At 40.1% G+C, this 22266-nt stretch overlaps 1 protein-coding gene, 1 non-coding gene and 1 pseudogene across 2 annotated transcripts; 2 read left to right on the top strand and 1 right to left on the bottom strand.

Moving 5' to 3' along the window:
* Positions 1-4558, top strand: part of LOC112182604 — a 34251-nt pseudogene extending 29693 nt beyond the window's left edge.
* Positions 4559-6413: 1855 nt separating this feature from the next.
* Positions 6414-20417, top strand: LOC112182602 (disease resistance protein RPV1). Its single transcript, XM_040508685.1, has 7 exons — positions 6414-7201; positions 13988-15089; positions 15189-15464; positions 15562-16158; positions 18320-18622; positions 18706-20108; positions 20185-20417. Exons 1-6 carry the CDS (start codon positions 6705-6707, stop codon positions 19321-19323), a joined length of 3393 nt encoding a protein of 1130 aa, XP_040364619.1. The 5' UTR covers positions 6414-6704; the 3' UTR covers positions 19324-20108; positions 20185-20417.
* An 821-nt stretch (positions 20418-21238) lies between these two features.
* LOC112183141 lies at positions 21239-21393 on the bottom strand. The gene has a single exon (XR_002929738.1). It is a non-coding gene; the product is annotated as a U12 minor spliceosomal RNA (small nuclear RNA).
* Positions 21394-22266: the final 873 nt, after the last annotated feature.

The following is a 22266-nucleotide window of genomic DNA, read 5'->3' on the forward strand; positions in this document are numbered from 1 at the left end:
TATTTGTTACACAATTACAGGTGTACCCTCAATCCCCGGATAGAACGATCCCTACTTACTTATACTACTAACGACATTTCAGGGTTAAATTGTGCGCTCCCCAAGAGCGCGTCACTTGATGACATGGAGAAGAAAATTTTTCTGGACATTACATGTTTCTCTTCGGAATGTGAAGCCAAGTTTATTATTGAACTACTATACAGTTTTGACAAGGGCACTCGTATTGCAATAGATGTTCTTGTTGAGAAATCTCTCTTAACTATTTCATCAAACAACCAAAAAGGTATACATGATTTGATAAAAGAAATGGGATGTGAAATTGTACGACAAGAGTCGTATGAAGAGCCTGGTGGACGCAGTCGGTTGGGGCTTCACAAAGACATTTTTCATGTATTCACAAAGAATACGGTAAGATTTTAAACAAATTGAATCACCACTTGGATAGCACTGTAATTTCATTTAACATGAAACATACTTTTCCTGGAATTGACTTATCTGATAATACAGGGAACAGAAGCCATGGAAGGCATATTCTTACACTTGCATGAATTAGAAGAGGCAGATTGTGTTGGAGAGGAAAAATCCCACATTGGAAAAGTGACAAATAAAAATATAACTTATAAGTGGGTGGATCTCACCCAATTGTACCGAGGCCTTTTGTGATTAAAACCCAACACCTATCGGGTGGTTAAGTTGGGACAATATCGGTACAATGGTGGGCCACGGGCCACGCTTGTCGCTGTTTAACATGGTATCAGAGCGGGTCCTTCTCCAATTGCGTCTCCACGTAGGCACGTATCATGAGCCCAAATTGGGGTTCCCTGTATTGCCATTGAAATTACCAAGTGTCCAATGAATGTGGGCCTTGGATTGTATTGACCAACCAAGTGTCCAATGAATGTGGGCCTTGGATTGTATTGACCAAGTCTCTGATATGAGGCTTGTGTCCCAATTTCCAATATGGGAATTGGATGAATGAATTTCACGTGCAGACCTAGAGCTAGGTTGCACGTGAGGGGGCGTGTTGGAGAGGAAAAATCCCACATTGGAAAAGTGACAAATAAAAATATAACTTATAAGTGGGTGGATCTCACCCAATTGTACCGAGGCCTTTTGTGATTAAAACCCAACACCTATTGGGTGGTTAAGTTGGGACAGTATCGGTACAATGGTGGGCCACGGGCCACGCTTGTCGCTGTTTAACAGATTGGAATCTGGAAGCCTTATCTAAAATGCGTAAACTGAAGCTGCTCTACATTCATAATTTGAGGCTTTTTCTTGGCCCCAAATATCTTCCTAATTCTTTGAGTTTTCTGAATTGGAGTTGGTATCCTTCAAAATCTCTACCACCAGGTTTTCAGCCGGATGAACTTACTGAACTTAGTTTGGTTCATAGCAATGTTGATCACCTCTGGAACGGAATAAAAGTAAGTTTTTAAATATCTGATATTGCACAAATATAATTAAATTTTAAAGTTCTTGCACGGAAGCTGATTCTTCAACCATTCTTCCATGTTTTCTACAGTACTTGGGCAAGTTGAAATCTATCGATCTTAGTTACTCTATAAACTTGAGAAGGACCCCGGATTTCACAGGTATTCAAAACCTTGAGAAGTTGGTTCTTGAAGGTTGTACGAATTTATTGAAGATTCACCCATCCATTGCATTTCTCAAGAGACTTAAAATTTTGAACTTTAGAAACTGCAAAAGTATTAAGTGTTTCCCAAGTGAAGTAGAAATGGAATCTCTTGAAACATTTGATGTATTTGGCTGCTCAAGACTGAAAATGATTCCAGAATTTGTGGGGCAAATGAAAAGATTATCAAAGCTTTCTTTAAGTGGGACTGCTATTGAGAAACTGCCTCCATCATTTGAGCACTTGAGTGAGAGTTTGGTGGAGCTTGATTTGTGTGGAATTGTTATAAGAGAGCTGCCATTCTCCCTTTTTCTCAAGCAGAATTTCAGATTATCATCTTTTGGCTTATTTCCAAGAAATAGTCCTCACCCTTTGATTCCTCTGTTATCTTCTTTGAAGCATTTGACTTCTTTGACGACATTAAAGCTGAATGACTGTAATCTCTGTGAAGGAGCAATTCCCGATGATATTGGTTCTCTGTCCTCCTTAAAGATGTTGGAACTCAGAGGAAACGATTTTATTACCCTTCCTGCAAGCATTCATTTGCTTTCTAAGCTTGAAAGCATTGTTGTGGAGAATTGCAAAAGGCTCCAACAATTGCCAGACCTTCCATCAAATGACGGATTGGATGTAGAAATGGACAATTGTACTTCCTTACTAGTATTTCCACATCTACCAGATTTGTGCAGATTATCGGAATTTTGGCTCACTTGCATCAATTGCTCACTTGCATCAAATGCTCGAGTACGGCTCACTTACAGTTATTATTTTTTATACTCAGTGCTAAAACGGTTGCTTGGGGTACACTCACTCTCTCTCTCTCTCTCTCTCTCTCTCTCTCTCTCTCTCACTTACAGTTATTATTTTTTATACTCAGTGCTAAAACGGTTGCTTGGGGTACACTCACTCACTCTCTCTCTCTCTCACTTACAGTTATTATTTTTTATACTCAGTGCTAAAACGGTTGCTTGGGGTACACTCACTCACTCACTCACTCACTCTCTCTCTCTCTCTCTCTCTCTCTCTCTACACTCACTCACTCTCTCTCTCTCTCACTTACAGTTATTATTTTTTATACTCAGTGCTAAAACGGTTGCTTGGGGTACACTCACTCACTCACTCACTCACTCTCTCTCAATAGTTGTGTAATATGATGTCTTATGGTGCAGGAAACCCCTTGTTCTTTTGTTAATTTCAGTTTTGTAATTCCTGGAAGTGAAATTGTTGAGTGGTTCAGTAATCAAAGTGTGGAAGACTCGGTAACTGAGAAGTTGCCTTCGTATACCTGTAATAGCAAGTGGATTGGGTTTGCTGTATGTGCTCTATTCGTACCTCAAGACAATCCGTCTGCTGTTCCTGAAGATGATGATTTAGATCCTGATCAAAGTAAAATTATATGTACATGGGATGGATCTTATGTCTCGACTGGTTTTGGATCCCCTGTAGCCCAAATTCTTTCCGATCACCTTTTCTTAGTTATTTTGCCCAGTCATAATTGGAGGCCTAAGAACTGGCTGGAGGACGACACATGCAATGAGGTTAAGTTGGTTTTCAAAACCACTCGAGCTGTAGGAAACAACAGATGCATAAAGGTGAAGAAATGTGGGGCCCGTGCACTGTATGATCACGACATGGAAGAGCTGATCAGTAAAATGAACCAATCTAGGAGTAGCATTTCTCCTTACGAGACTATGGATTGTGATGTAGGGAAATCAGCATATGAACAAGGTGGTGCCATCGTTAAGGCAACACGAGAGGCAGCAACAACCGGAAGTGGTGGCTCTGATGACGAATACTACTCGGCAGAAGAATGAAAGGCTGCCTTGTGCTTGGTTTAAGCATCCAGTGCCTCAAAGCAAAATGAAAGGCTAACACTGCTATTCCCACTATTCATAACAAGTAAGTGGCCATCTCACATTATGAATCCTTGTTTGCAACTAGTTCTTAAACATGTTTCCTCTGTCTCTCATTTGCTTTTATGTCATGATGCATTTCATCATTTGCTCTGCTATCTTGATCTATAACATAACAGAGATTCTATATCGGAGTAGTATAGATAAATAATTCATTAGACTCAACAATGAAGGCCAGCTATTAGAAGTAAAAAATATGTCACTCACTTGTGCTGATTGGCCTAAAACGGTAAAATCCTCATTGTGATTGTTGTCCAAGAGGAGACACGGTTCCTTGTTTTTTTTGTTTTTCTCTTTTAATCAATATATAAAGACTCAAACCAAAAGAGTATAAAGCTGTTGGAATTTATCTGGTTACTTGCATAATAGAAAAGAGAAGCGACCGATTGGTACCAAACTACCAATGGACAATGTTCAATTGATTATTTTCTAAACCAGATAATTTTTTGTTTTCTATTTGGCTAAATAGGATGGAGAAATTATCTTCTTGTTTAATATATTTTGCATTGCAAAAGACTTATATGCAGGCATGGCATATATGTTAATCTTGACTTTCGCCACAAGTAAGCATTGACTGATATGATATGCACTCTGCTTCTTCTAAATCAAATCCAAACAGGGGAGAAGAGTGGCCTCTTGGGGAGATGCATGACAGGTCTGCCATGGGCCAGTGGTGGGCAAACAATAGAAAGGTGACAGCTAGTTCATATTGATTGCTATCTTGTGGAAGCTACATTTGAAGATCTGCAAGTTCATTTTACTTGGTTTGGATGGGTTTTGATTACTATCTACCAGAGGTACATTTTGTCTCGGTCTAATTGGGTCTGACTAATATGATTTAGGTGACTAGTTTTAATTGTTTTTGGTTTCTTTGCAGGATGGAAGAAAACCTGTCATGGCGGATTTGGATTTGTAATATTTGCACGCTGAAGCTTCCACGCATGTTGCCATACTGAAGGTTTGTTGACATGTTTGGAAGGTATGTGGTTTTCTGAGTGTTCAGCCAGTGCTAATACTGCTATTCTGAGTGTTCATGACAAGTAAGTGACCATCTCACATATTACGACTCCTAGCTAATTGCTACTAGATAATAGTCATTATTAATTAATATGTTTCCTCTGTCTCTTATGTGCTTTAATGTCATGAAACATTTCATCATATGCTTAATTAAATTGAGAAAAACAGAGTGCAGAAACTAAAACAGAAAAGTAAAGATTAGAGTTTTTGTTTTGTTTTTTTATTTGATCAATCATAGCTTTATTTTCAACAAGTTGATAAAGAATAGTGTTATCTGTTACCTGACATGCTTTTTTTTTTTAGAATGATTGTTACCTGACATGCTGAAATCTTTAACCATGAAGAACCGTTAACCATTACCCGAGTTTTTGTTTTATTTTTTTAAATCAAATAAAAAAAAGTATCATTAATCATAGCTTTATTTTCAACAAGGAGATAAAGAAAAGGTCTATTACCTCTGCCTGGAAATTGATAAAAAGAACAAACACTAGAATAAATGAAGAATAATAGTGAGTAAAGGAAGAACAATAGATGGAACAATATAACAGCAGGAGCTAGAATAGGACATATGGGTCGCCTTAGCAATTCCAGAGCAGATTCAAATGTTAGAACTAGCCATAACTCATAAGGAACAGACCAATAGAACCATACTGACAGATTTGAATCAATCAGAAGCTTCACAAGTCCACCATACAATCATAGGTGACCCTTCCTATTACAGGTTCTCTTGAGCCTTAGTTGGACAATGAATCTCATACGTATTTGGTTTTTGGATTTGTGTTTGGGCTGGTCCAAGTCCAACAGAAATTACGCTTATGTAATATTTTCAGTCCCCTATTTACCAAAGAAAAAAAAGAAAGAAAAGCGTGCAAACCACTTGTCAGCAAGACATCACGATGACGTTTCTTGTTTCTTGTTCTGCTGTCGTTATAGTTCGTCTACGAGCTAAATGCCAGATACGAAATTCTAGTTTCCGTGGAAATTTTAATATTTTAGATCTATGAAAGTTTTGACAAAATTTTGAGCACCAGCTTCTTCTTCTTCTTCTTTTTTTTTTTTTTGGAATGAAAAAAGAAGATTACAACGAAAAGCCTGTATGTCAACTAAAACTAAACTGATCCCAATTAAAAGCCGAAAAAGCAGCAGTAGGTAGACTGTTGATCCATATCTTAGGAGAAGACAATCTGTAGCCAACAGCTGTGATAGCATCGGTTGATATTTTAATAAATATCAATCAATATTAGACTATTAGTAATTAATATATTAGATATTTTAGATATCATTAAATATTGATAAGTTGAAAATACCAAAATTCTCCGATATTTTTTTTATGAAATGGTACTAATTTTCAAAGTTCCCCAAATGGATTGAGCTGTCTCTTTTGGCCATTCTTCTGACTACAACATGATTTCATCTTACCCAGATAAGGAAATTTCACCTTATCTAGATCCATCTTAGAGAAATTTCACCTCATCTAGACCGCCTTAAGAAAATTTCACATCACCTACATCCGCCTTAAGGGGATTTCGTCCATAGACCCCCCTTGAGAGAATTTTACCTCACCTAGATCTGCCTCAGAGGAATTTCACCTCACACGCCTTAAATGAATTTCGTCTTGAGGAATCTCCTAAACTGACCCATTTTTTTATTAGGAACCCACTATTTTACATTCTAAAATTTTACACCCTGGACAAATACGGTGATATGTTAAACCAGCTAAAGAATGCTTAAACCTTTTCTCCCTATGGTAGAAAAAAAGAAATTATAGATAAGATAACATGAAGGGAAGGCAAGGCAAGGCCGCAAGGGTAGTAATTTCATACCGACTTTAGTTGCACTTTACAGTATAGAGGACTAGACTCTGTTATATCAAAACCAATGCCTTACCCAGTACCGACCTCTGCCACCCATATCCAAATCCAATACAAAATAAGAGTCGTTTGACCCTACCCATTACTCCATCAGTGAGAGACTACGGTGATGTTTCAGTCCAAGTCTTCTGTTTCCGTCGTCTCCTTCTCTCTCCTCTCCAATATTTCCATTTCTTGAACCCCTCTTTCTCTCTATCTGTGTACAATTTCTTTTCCAGTGATTGTGCGTTTAGAAAAGAACTCTGATCACCAATCAATCACTTTCCGATGGCGTTGAGCACCCAAGTTAGAGCCTCCACTGGTTCTGCTTTCCCATGGAAATACGACGTGTTTTTGAGCTTCAGAGGCGAAGACACCCGAAAGGGCTTCACAGACCACTTATACGACAAGTTGCAGTGGAGAGGAATCAGGACTTTCCGGGACCACCCGGAACTTGAAAGAGGCACAGCCATCTCTCCGGAGCTCCTCACTGCAATCGAGCAGTCCAAGTTTGCCATCGTTGTTCTTTCGCCAAACTACGCTTCTTCCACGTGGTGCTTGCTTGAACTCTCCAAGATTTTTGAATGCATGGAAGAGAGGGGGGCAATTCTTCCAATCTTTTATGAGGTGGAGCCGTCTCATGTGAGACATCAAAGGGGCAGCTTTGCTGAAGCGTTCTATGAACATGAAGAGAAGTTTGGGGAAGATAGTAAGGAGGTGGAAGGGTGGAGAGATGCTTTAACCAAAGTAGCCAATCTCGCTGGGTGGACTTCAAAGGATTATAGGTAAGTCTCGGTGGGAAATAAAATAACACATAAATAGCGTACTGTTTAAGGAAAAAGAGATTCGAGAGAAATTGTAGAGAGAATTGTGTTCATATTATTGAGAATAGGAGCCCTATATATAGGGATTACAAAGTACTAGTTCTAATGTTACAAGGAATACCAATCCGTGTAGGATTGGAAAATCTAGAACCTTCTCTCCTATTGCTACTCCTAGTTTGATAAGGCACACTAATAGCTGATTTCCTTCAACACTCCCCCTTGTGCCGCTCAAACTTGGTGGTGACGCTTCATCCGTTGCCTCGTTAAAAACCTTGCTAGGTAACAAAAACCCTGTGGGACAAAAATAACCCTGGTCGAAGGACAAAAAGAGCACAACACTTCCTTCACTCTTCGAGATCGAACATGTAGACATCATAACTCCCCCTGATGTCGATATCTCCCCCTGATTGCTACAATCGTGGGAGTTCGGATAACTTTCTCAATCCGATACTCTTCACATGTTTCTCGAATGTGGATTTAGGTAGCGACTTAGTGAATAAGTCTACTACATTATCCTCTGATCGGATTTGATTCACTTCAATCTTTAGAAGTGATTGTTGTTGCTGATTATAAAAGAACTTAGGTGATATATGCTTGTTGTTGTCGCCCTTGATGAAACCTAACTTCATTTGTTCAATACAAGCTGCATTATCCTCATAAATGCATGTAGGTTCATCCGTGGTAGACTTCAAACCACAACTTCCTCGGATATGTCTAATTATAGACCTTAGCCATATATATTCACGTACGGCTTCATGTAGAGCAATAATCTCTGCATGATTTGAGGAAGTAGCAACAAGGGTCTGCTTTGTAGACCACCAAGATATCGCAGTGCTTCCCATGGTAAAGACATAACCCGTTTGGGAGCGACCTTTGTGAGGGTCAGAGAGGTACCCTGCATCAGCAAAACCTATCAAAACATCATTGTCGTTTTGATGGAGGGGGATAGGGTGAGGCCGGCCACCCTTGGTGGTGGTGGCAGCGTTGGCGGCAATATGGCTGGCCACTTTGTCATGGTGGACGGTGGCTCCATGCCTAATGGGGTCTGATCCCATTCTTCCGTCATTCCTCTTCTCTCTGTAGGGATAAAATAGGCCCATATCAATCGTACCTGTTAGGTATCGAAAGATTGTCTTTACACCAAACCAATGGCGACGTGTTGGCGCAAAGCTATGTCTAGCTAACAAGTTCACTGCGAATGAGATGTCTGGTCTTGTGTATTGAGCTAAGTACAATAATGCGCCTATTGCACTTAAATAGGGCACTTCTGCCTCTAATAGCTCTTCGTCCTCATCCTTTGGACGAAACGGATCTTTTCCTGGTTCAAGACTACGACCGATCATGGGAGTACTCACAGGCTTTGCTTTATCTTCATTAAAGCGCCTTAAGATTTTCTGAGTATATGCAGACTGATGGATCAAAATGCCATCACTACGGTGCTCGAGTTCTAAACCGAGACAAAACCGTGTTTTCCCAAGATCTTTCATCTCAAATTCGGATTTCAAGTATTTAGCAGTTTCCTTTAACTCATCTAGAGTTCCAATTAGGTTCATGTCATCGACATAAACTGCTACGATTGCAAATCCGGAACTTGTTCTTTTAATGAACACGCATAGGCATATTTCATTATTAATATATCCCTTCCCAATCAAGTAGTCACTTAGACGGTTATACCACATCCGTCCGGATTGTTTTAATCCATATAGTGAGCGTTTTAATCTTATTGAAAACGCACTCCGTGGTTTAGAGCCACTTGATTTGGGTAATTGAAGTCCATCTGGAACCTTCATATATATCTCTGAATCTAGATCCCCATAGAGATATGCTGTAACCACATCCATAAGCTGCATGTCAAGTTTTTCGGAAACTACCAAACTGACAAGGTAGCGGAACGTTATAACGTCCATTACAGGAGAATATGTCTCCTCGTAATCGATTCCAGGGCGTTGTGAGAAACCTTGCGCCACGAGGCGGGCTTTATATCTAACCACCTCATTTTTCTCATTACGCTTTCTAACAAAGACCCATTTATGGCCAACAGGTTTTACATTTGGGGGTGTCTGCGTTATAGGCCCAAAATACCTGTCTCTTTGCTAGTGAATCCAATTCAGCCTGGATCGCATCTTTCCATTTAGGCCAATCCGCTCTTCGTTGACATTCTTCGACAGAGCGAGGTTCGACATCATCATATTCTATAATTCCTTTTGCAACATGATATGCAAATGCATCATCAATTGCCATAGAATTTCTATCCATCATCTCATGTACACTAGTGTAATTTATGGAGATCTCTCTATTCTCTGGAGTTGGTTCTGACATTGGAGCGTCCCCCAATGATGTCTCTTGGACATAACCATAATCCGGAATGTTCTCATGAGATGGATCATTTACATCGATGATTAATGGATTATTTTGTGACAAACTCGCTTTCTTTCTTGGGCGAGAATCCATCGAACCTATTGGCCTCCCGCGCTTCCTGGCAGGAGCCGTGGGCCTAGCCACAATGTCACTACCACTGTGGACGTTGGCGCCATGCTCAAGTGCCCTTGAGGTGGCGTCATGTCCTCTAATTTTAGGGACATCAATCCTTGCAGGCACATTTGCAGCAGGTATGTGTGATCTCGTCACTTTAGCGATATCAGAAAACGCATCAGGCATCGATTCTGCTACGTTCTGAAGATCGAGAATTCTCCGCACCTCAATTTCGGACTGTGCGGTTTGGGGATCAAGATGAGATAGAGTGGGGACAGACTACGACAATTCCTGTCGTTCCTGTTGAACATTTATGTTCTTATCTCCCCCTAACGACGGGAAGACTTTCTCATCGAAGTGACAATCCGCAAATCTTGCAGTAAAGAGATCGCCTGTCAAGGGTTCTAAATAGCGGACAATCGTTGGAGAATCATATCCAACATAAATGCCTAATCGTCGTTAAGGACCCATTTTGGTGCGCTGTGGCGGCGCAATAGGCACATATACTGCACACCTAAATATGCATAAGTGTGAGACATCAGGCTCATACCCAGTCACCATCTGGGACGCAGAAAAAAAAGGTTGAGTGGCAGTGGGCCTCAGACGAATAAGCACAGCTGCATGCAAAATTGCATAGCCCCAAGCAGAAATAGGGAGATTGGTGAGCATTACCAATGCCCTAGCGACCATTTGTAGTCGTTTAATGGCGGCTTCTGCGAGACCATTTTGGGTGTGAACATGAGGAACTGGATGTTCAACCTCAATCCCAATGGACATGCAATAATCATCAAAAGTCTTTGATGTAAACTCTCCAGCATTGTCTAATCTTATAGACTTAAAATGATGATCAGGGTGGTGAACCCTCAACTTAATAATCTGTGCTAGGAGTTTAGCAAATGCAGCGTTCCTAGTGGACAATAGCATGACATGTGACCAGCGTGTCGATGCATCAACCAACACCATAAAATATCTAAATGGTCCGCATGGTGGTTGAATAGGTCCACAAATATCACCTTGGATTCTTTGCAAGAATGGTATATTTTCTTTAGTGTCCTTTGCATAGGATGGTCTCGATCCTAATTTTACTAAAGAGCAGGCTTTGCAGAACGAATAATGGGCTTTAGAAACAACCAATGAGGATTTTGGTTGAGCCATGAAGTCACAATTGACTTTAGAAGTAAAATTTGGAGACAAAGAAGCCTTGGTGGCGTCAATGCCACCCTGAGGCCGCATGGGGATGGCGGCGCCGGCCAAGGATAGCCGGATTTTGGGGTGAACGGCGCCGTGAGGCGCATGGGCTCCTTCGGTGTCCAAAAAACCAATTATTACTTCTTTTCGTTCTGAAAAATGGATGTCCGTGTGAAGTCTTTAATATACGGATCATCATATCACGACCTGGATGTCCCAAACGGTCGTGCCAAAGCCTATATGTGTCCGAATCCCATAAATCATCTCTCATAACATGATTGGATTCAATGGCTCGAATAGTGGTTGCATACAACCCACTAGAGCGACACATAAGTTTCTCTAAGACTCTTTTATTTCCGTAGTCATTAGAGGTGATGCAAAGGAACTCATGTCCATTCTCACAATGCGTTTCCGCATGAAAACCATTGGCTCTTATATCTTTTAAGTAATCGATACTTTATTAATAATAGCCAATGATTACATCAAAGTTTCGTGACCATAATCTAATCCAAAGTAAAATCAAACCGTAGACAAATCGTAGTCACTCAATCCGTTCGGTAATTTCAATTTAGTTGTGACCAGGTAAGGTAAGGTGAGATTTTGGTGGAGCGTTGCTCACTTTTAAAACCGTTCTCTCAGATCAAACCTTGCCTAGACATCACAAGTACTCTTGAGTACGCCTAGATGGAAAGAGTTAATACAATAAGTCATTTTATTGATTTAAGGCATAATAGCCATTACATAATTCTTGGAAAAATAAAAGACTATAAATAAAAATCTGCGGCATTTTGTCTTCATCGCCAGATTTAAAGTCTTTGTGAACTCGAAGTCTTGATCACCATGATGCGACTACCTCCGTAGGTACATTGCAAATTCAGGTCCATTGATCAGACGTTCCATATCAGAAATAGACACCATAAAGAGGATTCTCCCTTGATTGAGGCGCATTGGCGCAATATGCATAGTCCTTAGGACTGGTGGCGTTGGAAAGTGGTGCCCATGGCCAACGTTGGCTCCATGGTTTCCAACCCTATTTCCCTCAAAATCACGCCTCCTACGGTCGTGGGATTGTCGCCTTGAGCGATTACCTTCTTGAGCATTTCGATCGTATGGATCATGACGTCGATGGCGACTTTCTCTAGTCATAGGACGATGCTCTTGATAGCTATCTTGAAGCCTATCAAATCTTCTTTGCACAAGTTCATTGCCATGTCTTTCAGCAGTGGCCATAGCTTCAATAAACTGTTGGAAACTTGTGATCCGTCTTGCATTTACATGAGTCCGGAATAAGTCAGAGGACCTCATAGCATAGACGGGGAAGGTATTGAGGGTTTTCTCAATCAATTGGTCTTCTGTGATTGTTTTTCCACAGAGACGCATCATTGCTCTGATGCTGAGAGCTTCCGAATAAAATTGCATGACAGTGTCAAATTTAGAGAAGCGAAGATCTTTCCATTCTGCTTCTGTATTCGGAAGTATGGAGTCACGAACATTGCCATATCGTTCGCGAAGCGCATGCCAAAGCTTTATGGCGCTATCCTCATTTATGAACTCAAACTGTAGGTCACTATCCATGTGACGTTTCATGAAGGCAAGTGCCTTGGAATTATCTTTCTCAGTTTGAGGGTCTGGAGCTGTTTCTATAGGACAAAGCTCTTGGATAGTATGCAATAAATCCCGGGCAATAAGGTGGGTCTCGATATCAATGACCCAAATTAAGTACCTTTTGCCTGCATAATCCAATGGAACAAAATCGAGTTTGTTCATGTTTGACATCCTGAAAGATGAAACAAGAACAAGTTAGTTTCGGAGACAATGCTTCCACGAAAACTAATATAAATAAGATTTCAGAGCTATGCTACCAAGAAATCTATTTCCAAGAATAATTGGATTAGACCGAAACAATGATGTTTGTATGGTCAAAATAGATGCTCACGAACGCTCTTAGTCCGTAGCATACGAACGCTCTTAGTTCGTTAAATCGATGCTTACGGACGCTCTTAGTCCGAAGTCTTACGAACGCTCTTAGTTCGTTAATTGCGTGAATCCCCACGATTCCGCTTTTCAAGAATCGAACCCACGTTATAAGAAAGGTGGGATGTAGAAGAAGGGAGGTTTTCAAGTCCCCGAGAAAAGAAGAAGAAATATAAATTCCGAATTATAGGAACTTCAAAACTTACTCTTTTGAATACTTACTTGGTGAAAATTCGGAGCAGATTCTGTTCTGAACAGCTTGTACCTCGATTGGTGTACAGATCTCAATATGACTCCGATAAGGCTGAAATTCGGAAGTTAGATGGAAGAGACAGAGACGAACAACTTTGATGAAGAAAGTTTTTCGATCTGAGCTTCCGAACTAGACGTTTCGATGCTTGCAAGAAGACGGATGTGCACAGGAACGGGAAAAAGATGCAGTGGGTGTGCGTTGGCTTGTTTGCGCAGCAGGGATGCTTCGGTGGCAGCAGGCTGGAACTCAGGGCTGCAGGGAGGGGGCAGCAGGGGCTGCTGTGCAAGGTTGCAAGCGCAAGGGCGCGCGGGCTGCAGCGAAGGCTCGGCTAGCTCGGGCTAGGGGCTGCTTTGTGAATGAGTTTTGGTTTTCTGTTTTGTGGTTAGAGTCGTGCTGATAACGTGTTTAAGGAAAAAGAGATTCGAGAGAAATTGTAGAGAGAATTGTGTTCATATTATTGAGAATAGGAGCCCTATATATAGGGATTACAAAGTAATAGTTCTAATGTTACAAGGAATACCAATCCGTGTAGGATTGGAAAATCTAGAACCTTCTCTCCTATTGCTACTCCTAGTTTGATAAGGCACACTAATAGCTGATTTCCTTCAACACGTACTTCTTTTAAAAGTTCTATAACGTTTGTTAATTTTGGAAATGTAAGCCGTTAGGTCAGTAAGTACTTGCCAATTGTGCGTTGAACCTTGAACTAATTGAACGATTCACATTTCCAAAATTTCAATACTTCGTAGCAGTACATAAAGCACCTTGATTAATTAATACGGTTCAGCTCTATCTTACCAGTAATTTAATATTTAATATGTTCATATATTCAGCATGGAATTGTTTTGTTCTCGTTGTAGGTACGAAACAGAGCTTATGAAAGAGATTGTGCAAGCACTGTGGAGCAAAGTGCATCCTACTTTAAGCGTATTTGATTCCACAGAGAAGTTGGTTGGAATGGATGCTAAGTTTGAGGAAATAGATGTTCTTTTAGATAAAGAAGCAAATGATGTTCGCTTTATAGGGATATGGGGGATGGGTGGGGTGGGTAAGACCACCCTTGCTAGAGTGGTGTATGAGAAAATTTCTCATCAGTTTGAAGTTTGCATCTTTCTTGCTAATGTCAGAGAGGTTTCTGCAACACTCGGTCTAGTTCGCCTACAGAAACAAATTCTTTCCCAAATCTTGAAGGAAGAAAATGTTCTAGTATGGGATGTTTATGATGGAATGACTAGGACAAAGAGATGTGTATGTAATAAAGCGGTTCTTCTAGTTCTTGACGATGTGGATCAATCAGAGCAACTACAAAACTTGGTGGGAGAAAAAGACTGGTTTGGTATAAGGAGTAGAATCATCATTACAACCAGAAATCGACATGTACTAGTCACACATGGTATAGAAAAACCATATGAGGTGAGAGGATTAAACAAAGATGAAGCCCTTCAGCTTTTTAGTTGGAAAGCCTTTAGGAAATATGAGCCAGAAGAAGATTATGCAGAACACTCGAAGAGTTTCGTTAGCTATGCTAAAGGTCTTCCCTTAGCTCTTAAAACTTTGGGGTGTTTCTTGTATAAAAGAAGTCCAGATGCATGGAGTTCTGCATTGAAAAAACTACGGAATACTCCCAACAGAACAGTTTTTGATTTGCTAAAAGTAAGTTATGATGGACTTGATGAGATGGAGAAGAAAATTTTTCTGGACATTACATGTTTTTCTTCGGGATGTGGAGCCGAGTTTTTTATTGAACTACTATACAGTTTTGACATGTGCACTCGTATTGCAATAGATGTTCTTGTTGAGAAATCTCTCTTAACTATTTCATCACACAATAAAATAGGTATACATGATTTGATACAAGAAATGGGATGTGAAATTGTACGACAAGAGTCGTATGAAGAGCCTGGTGGACGCAGTCGGCTGGGGCTTCGCAAAGACATTTTTCATGTATTCACAAAGAATACGGTAAGATTTTAAACAAATTAAATCACCACTTGGATAACACTGTCATTTCATTTAACATGAAATATACTTTTCCTGGAATTGACTTATCTTATAAAACAGGCAACAGAAGCCATTGAAGGCATATTCTTACACTTGCATGAATTAGAAGAGGCAGACTGGAATCTTGAAGCCTTATCCAAAATGCGTAAACTGAAGCTGCTCTACATTCATAATTTGAGGCTTTCTCTTGGCCCCAAATATCTTCCTAGTTCCTTGAGATTTCTGAACTGGAGTTGGTATCCTTCAAAATCTCTACCACCAGGTTTTCAGCTGGATGAACTTACAGAACTTAGATTGGTTCATAGCAACGTTGATCACCTCTGGAATGGAATAAAAGTAAGTTATTGAATATCTACTATTGCACAAATATAATTTCATTTTAATGTTCATTCATTGAAGCTGATTGTTCTCCCATTCTTGATGTTCTTTACAGTACTTGGGTAAGTTGAAATCTATCGATCTTAGTCACTCCATAAACTTGACAAGGACCCCAGATTTCACAGGTATTCAAAACCTTGAGAGGTTGGTTCTTGAAGGTTGTACGAATTTAGTTAAGATTCATCCATCCATTGCATTGCTCAAGAGACTCAAAATTTGGAATTTTAGATACTGCAAAAGTATCAAGAATCTACCAAGTGAAGTAAAAATGGAATTTCTTGAAACTTTTGATGTATCTGGCTGCTCGAAACTGAAAATGATTCCAGAATTTGCGGGGAAAATGAAAAGATTTTCAAAGCTTTCTTTAAGTGGGACTGCTCTTGAGAAACTGCCTTCATCAATTGAGCGCTTCAGTGAGAGTTTGGAGGAGCTTGATTTGAGTGGAATTGTTATAAGAGAGCCGCCGTACTCCATTTTTCTTAAGCAGAATCTCAGAGTATCATCTTTTGGCTTATTTCCAAGAAAGAGTCCTCACCCTTTGATTCCTTTGTTAGCTTCTTTGAAGCATTTGTCTTCATTGACGACATTAAATCTTAATGACTGTAATCTCAGTGAAGGAGAAATTCCCAATGATATTGGTTCTCTGTCCTCCTTAGTGAAGAGAAATTGAATTGCTTGAATTGATTGTTGTGTTTGATTACAAGAGTGAACAGGTATTTAAACTAGAGTACAAGCATAGAGAAGCCAAAAGCATGGCAGACAAGATTGAGATGCCAAATACAAAGTGTGGTAGACAAGCCTCATAAACATGCCGAATACAAGGTGTGGCAGACAAAAGCTCTTGGCACGTAGCTCAAGGATTCTTAAACTCTTGGTTGTCACTCATTACTGCTATTACGCCCCCGCAAGCTGAAGGTCGGTAATCGAGCTATCAGATTGGAACTTAGTTGATAAGTATGCTTCATAAGACTCTTATGAAATATCTTAGCAAAGTTTGCTGCAGAGGAGATATTAAAGAGGTGGACTGAGATAAACAGACTACTGTCAAGGGACGAGAAGATACAAACAAAGCAAAGTGAGGAAGAGACTAGAATAAAGCAAAAGAAAAAGCAGGGAAGAGAAACAAAAACAACAGAGAAGCAAGGGAGGAACATCATGCACCGGCTGGACAAGAAAAGGAGAGAGATTGGGCAAGCATGGACTCCAGACCCAAGAAGTAGTGAAGGGAAGATTGGCAGTAAGTAGATGAGTTGCCAGTGTGCACCGCAGACGCACGAACCAAAGGGTCCCTCAAATCTGTGGGCCACGGAATGGAGATAAAAAAGGAAATGTGAGCTCAATGAGAGGTTGTTGGGTTGATTCAAGGAAGACGACGACGGTCTGGACAGGAGATGGATTTGATGATATAGAAAATGAGTAATGCATGTTATTGCCGAGGAGGAGAAGACTGAACTGAAAATTGGGAGAATAGAGAACGAGAGTTTTGAGTTTGTTTAATGAAGAAAGGGGTAAAGGAACTGAGTAGCTGTGGATGAAAGGGCCGAAAGTCAAAGGCTTGAAGAGAAATTATCGAGAAGAAGACTTTAAAAGAGATGAAATTATGGAAAGAGGGGCAAACACAACATAAAAGCAGGAAAGGAACGTGATAGACCGGACAAGAAAGAGAGGGAGAGTGTGGAGCATGGAAAAAGAAATTGTAAACAAAGGAAAAGGAAAGATGTGGGGAGAAGAAAAAAAAAAAAGGAGGGAATTGAGAAAGAGAGATGGATGAGTAGACTTAAACAAAGCAAAAGCAGAAAGGAAAAGCAGGAAGGAGAGACAAAAAAAAAACAACATAAAAGCAAGAGTGGAACATGGGAGACCAGACAAGAAAAAAAAGGCGGGAGAGAGTGCAAGCATGTGAAGAGAGGGAGAAAAAGAGATGGAATTAAAGATTAAAAGGCTTGAAGGATGATTAAATAAAGATACATAAGATGCGATTGGCAATGGAGTAAGAAGAAGACAGAGAGTGAACAGATTAGAGAAAGTGAGTTTGGCATTTAATATCTCAAAGGATGAGGAAATGAGGAGAAGATCATTGTAGTAGAGCGGCGAATGAAGAAGAGAGATGCAGCATGCTGATTCATCGGAGACGCTGCTCCGGCATGGTTCATCGAGACGCTGCTCCGGCATGGTTCATCGAGACGCTGCTCCGGCATGGTTCATCGGATACGCTGCTCCGGCATGGTTCATCGGAGATTGAATGGCCCGGCATGGTTCATAGGGAGGCTGCTCCGGCATGGTTCATCGGAGATTGAACTAAGAAGAAGGGTCATAGATGCTGCAATCAGCAGAAGAAGTTGATGAAGATATGAGGAGAAGGGTTGTTGAGATTGGGTGGGGAATTAAAACATGATGCTTCTGCCATGATTGTGTTGAATTGAAAGCTGAACTAAGAAGAAAGATTCGGAGATGCTGCAATTGGTTTAGACCCGTGGGTGCATGGAGAAAAGAAAAAAATTACTCCATACACCCAGGGAAGGTTTTGGAGATCAAAGGATCAAGAGCTGTTAAGCAGTAGCTCTGATACCATGAAGAGAAATTGAATTGCTTGAATTGATTGTTGTGTTTGATTACAAGAGTGAACAGGTATTTAAACTAGAGTACAAGCATAGAGAAGCCAAAAGCATGGCAGACAAGATTGAGATGCCAAATACAAAGTGTGGTAGACAAGCCTCATAAACATGCCGAATACAAGGTGTGGCAGACAAAAGCTCTTGGCACGTAGCTCAAGGATTCTTACACTCTTGGTTGTCACTCATTACTGCTATTACTTAGAGAGATTGGAACTCAGAGGAAACAATTTTGTTAGCCTTCCAGCGAGCATTCATTTGCTTTCTAAGCTTCATAAGATTAACGTGGAGAATTGCAAAAGGCTTCAACAATTGCCAGACCTTCCATTAAACAACTGTTTATCAATAAGAACCAACAATTGTACTTCCTTACAAGTGTTACCAGTTCCATCAGATTTGTGCAAATTATGGAGATTTTCACTCAGTATCACCAATTGCCCCGACATTGATGGCAATCAAGGTTCTAGTCATTTCTTATATTCAATGCTAAAGCGTTGGCTTGAGGTACCCTCCCTCCACTCCTTCTCCCTCTCCCTCTTCTCTCTTATTTACCATAGTGATGTGATATGATGTTTACTATGGTGCAGGAAACCCCTAATCGTTGTGCGTACGACATTCAAATTACTGGAAGTGAAATTCCCGACTGGTTCAGTAATCAAAATGTGGGAAACTCCATAACTGAAATTGTTGAACGTAATAGCAAGTGGATTGGGATTGTTGTATGTTCTTTAAATGCCCCTCTATTCAATCCGTCTGAAGAATTTGCACCTTTTGACGGTTTCTCTTGTTGCTGGAACGAAGATGGCCCTGGCATTTACGACGGTTACGGTTACGTCAGTAGGCCAACCAACCAAATTACGTCGGATCACCTTTGGTTACTTTTTTTGTCTAGGCATACATGGGATTATCTGGGGGACAATCGCAATGAGGTTAAGTTTACTATCAAAGCCTATTCAGCTATAGGATACCACAGCTTCATGGAGGTGGAGAGGAAGGTGAAGAAATGTGGGGCCCGTGCACTGTACGAGCACGACATGGAAGAGATCATCAGCAAAATGAACCAATCCAACGACAACATTTCTATTTACGAGGCTACCCGTTCTGATTGCGCATATGAAAGTGGTGGCATTGGTAACAGAACAAACGAGGCAGCAACGAGCAGAAGTGGTGGCTCCGATGAAGAATATTACTCTGCAGAAGAATGAAAGAACTATAAAAGACAGGGCCTTTCTTTGTGCTTGATATAATCAGCCAGTGCTAATACTGCTATCCTTTAGTGTTCATGACAAGTGACCATCTCACATTATGACTCCTAATTGCTACTAGATAATAGTCATTATTAATATGTTTCCTCTGTCTCTTATGTGCATGAAACATTTCATCATATGCTAAAGTAAAGATTAGAGTTTTTGTTTTGTTTTCTGGATTTTTGAAATCAAAGAAAGAGATGAGATACGGTTCTTTGTTCTTTTCTATTAATCGATAAATGAATAGATTCAACCAAAAGATTTGCAAAGCTGTTGAATATACGATGTATTACATAATAGAAAGAGAGGCTATGGTTTGGTGACAAAGGACAGTTTTCAATTGATTACTTTCAGAACCAGATAATTTCTGAATTTCTATTTGCTTAGTTGGATTGAGAAATTATCTGTTGTTCACTACATTATATATATTTTTCATTGCAAATGACTTGGATGCAGAATATGCTTTAAACTATGCAGTGCATGTTTGTAAATCTCAACTTAAATTTGCCAGAAGCAAGCATTGAGAGATGCATTCTACTTATTTTTAATCAAATCGAAACAGGGGAAGAGAATGGGGCTTTTGGAGAGATGCATGGCGAGAAAAAGGTCGGCCAATAGCGGGCAAACTCTTGGAAAAGGTTGCTACTTAACTGTTGCTTGCCTTCCCGTGGAAGCTACACATGAAGATCTGCAATTACCTTGGTTTGGAGTTGGGATGGGTTTTCGGTTTCGACGTACCAAAGGTAGATTTTATTTTGCTCTAATTGGCTCTCACTAATATGACTTAGATGACTGTTTTAACTGTTTTATTTTCTGCAGGAGGGAAGAAAAGTTGTCATGGCAGCTTTGGACCGTAATATTTCCTATTGAAGCTTCCCTGTAGACGCTATGGTTGCTAGACTGAAGGATTGTAGACATGTTTAGTTGGGAGGTATCTGGTTTTCTTAATTGGTTTCTGACTTTCTGTTTTAGTAGCAAGTCCAGAAATTGTATAGGGAGGAGACATTTTTTCTTGTTTTATGTTATTTACTTAACCAATTGGTTCATCAAAACTTTTGTTCGTGGGATTTTAATCATTTTATACTACACTAATCCGCTAAGGCATGCATACTGAGCAAGAATTTGTGTGGCTTTGTCCAAATTGATTCTCTTATTTAAGGTCTGGGATGAAAATGACATCCACCAATATGATGTCTTGTGAAATTCCCCAGGAACGTTGTATGTTAGAATATTAGCATTTGACAGAATGTGGAAGACTGGAAGAGCATTAATTATGTGATTCTCGTAATGCATAGGTGGTTCAGTCTCATAATTTGCCCAAAACGGCGGTTGCTTCCTCAATAAGCAAGCTACTCAATCGGTTCACTCTTCACTTCTTCAGTCTTAACTCAATACAGAAAAATAAAAATTACAATACAAAAGACGAGCACAGCAAAGTCTCATTAAGCAGTCCAATGGGTTATGGACGTCATAGATCAATTCACTTGCCAATGTGTGTAATTTCTAATCTTATGGACTGAACTCTAACATGAAGCATCAATCCAATATTCTGGTAGTGATCTTGTTCTATCGAGCAAAGGATGACACTGGCGATAGTAATAGATTTGTTTTGCCAATTTGTTGTACACATCGACAGTTAATTTGTACCACAGTTTGTCAACACCTTAATTACAGTTTCAATGATCAAATCAGAAGAAGACAGTCACAGTCACCAGGACTATCATTTCATTACATGTATGATGCTTGGCTCGAGCCAGATTAATAGATATAGTTGACAAAGGATTATGTTCTCCCTTAAGCAAATTTTGGGGTCTGTTTAAGTATTCTCGGTTTGGGCTCTTTGACAATTCTCGCAAAATTAAGACTGCAGTTTGTGGGAGGCCCGCACGAGCGAGTTCTGCAAAGTAAGCAGCGTCAACGCATCGGCCAGCCTATGCCCCTTCAAAAATTACTGCGCTAATTTTGAGTATGCGCTGCGAGCAGCTCTCACCACTCGCTTTGTTTTCCTTACTCATTAGTTTAAGGCAAGTTTATCTGTTGCCAAGCACCTCTTATTTATATGACTTCACTTGGGAACTACTTCTCCTTGTTTCCGATGTGGGACACCCTACAGAGTTTAGATATGTTTTCCTTGTGCTATTTCAGGACCACTTTTTAACTGTTGGAATTTGTGTGCTCTGCCTCGAGTTATGCATGTTTCGGAATCCAGGTACTGAGCAGTGTGCGTTGGAGATTGCATGGAATCGTCGGTTTTTTTGTCGGCCAAATCCCATTGTACAATTTGGAAGCCATTAAGACCGATGTGCAAGCTTGTAAAACAAAGGTATCAACACCTTAATCGATAACCTTGAGTCAGTTCCAATACTAAACGTTCGCAACTTGATTATGTGAGTTCTCTCTGAACAGAGAGAGTAATATAAAACTAGAGTTTCATACTTGCAAGTTTGTTGATATAAAAGGGTGAATGGAACCAAAGTTTGATCATTGCTGCATCAAATTTATAAATCTCCGCTATATGGAAGGGGCTAGAAGCTAGCTAGGCATGACAAATTAAAGTAGCCAGGAGGCTCAACTTGGAAATAGAAGAGAATCAACTGAATTTTGGTGATGCCAAAAATCAACAATAGTCTGGATGAATAGCTTTCGAACTCTATCTATGACCTGCATTCCAATCGGCTTGAGGTCTCGAGAGGCTAGTATCGTTTTAGAGAGGAGAATCGATCATTCCCTGCAAAGCTAGCTTGAGCTAAAGTTTTTCACTTGGACTCCTGGAATAAAATTATAGTGAAAGGAACACAACACTACCAAATCAATTAGCTGCTAATCATTACAAAGTGTTCGTCATTTAGCTTATTGCTCCAAAATTTAAAATAACAACTTCATACATATAAAGAAGCAAAC

The sequence above is a fragment of the Rosa chinensis genome, chromosome 1 (genome assembly GCF_002994745.2).
Source record: "Rosa chinensis cultivar Old Blush chromosome 1, RchiOBHm-V2, whole genome shotgun sequence".
NCBI lineage: Eukaryota > Viridiplantae > Streptophyta > Magnoliopsida > Rosales > Rosaceae > Rosa > Rosa chinensis.

What these genes read in the sequence shown, in the direction of transcription:
- LOC112182602 (XM_040508685.1), top strand. Translation starts at nt 6,705, where the DNA reads ATGGCGTTGAGCACCCAAGTTAGAGCCTCCACTGGTTCTGCTTTCCCA. An exon ending in TGGACTTCAAAGGATTATAG is followed by an intron (nt 7,202 to 13,987) that starts GTAAGTCTCGGT and finishes TTCTCGTTGTAG; the next exon opens with GTACGAAACAGAGCTTATGA. An exon ending in ATATTGGTTCTCTGTCCTCC is followed by an intron (nt 16,159 to 18,319) that starts TTAGTGAAGAGA and finishes TACTGCTATTAC; the next exon opens with TTAGAGAGATTGGAACTCAG.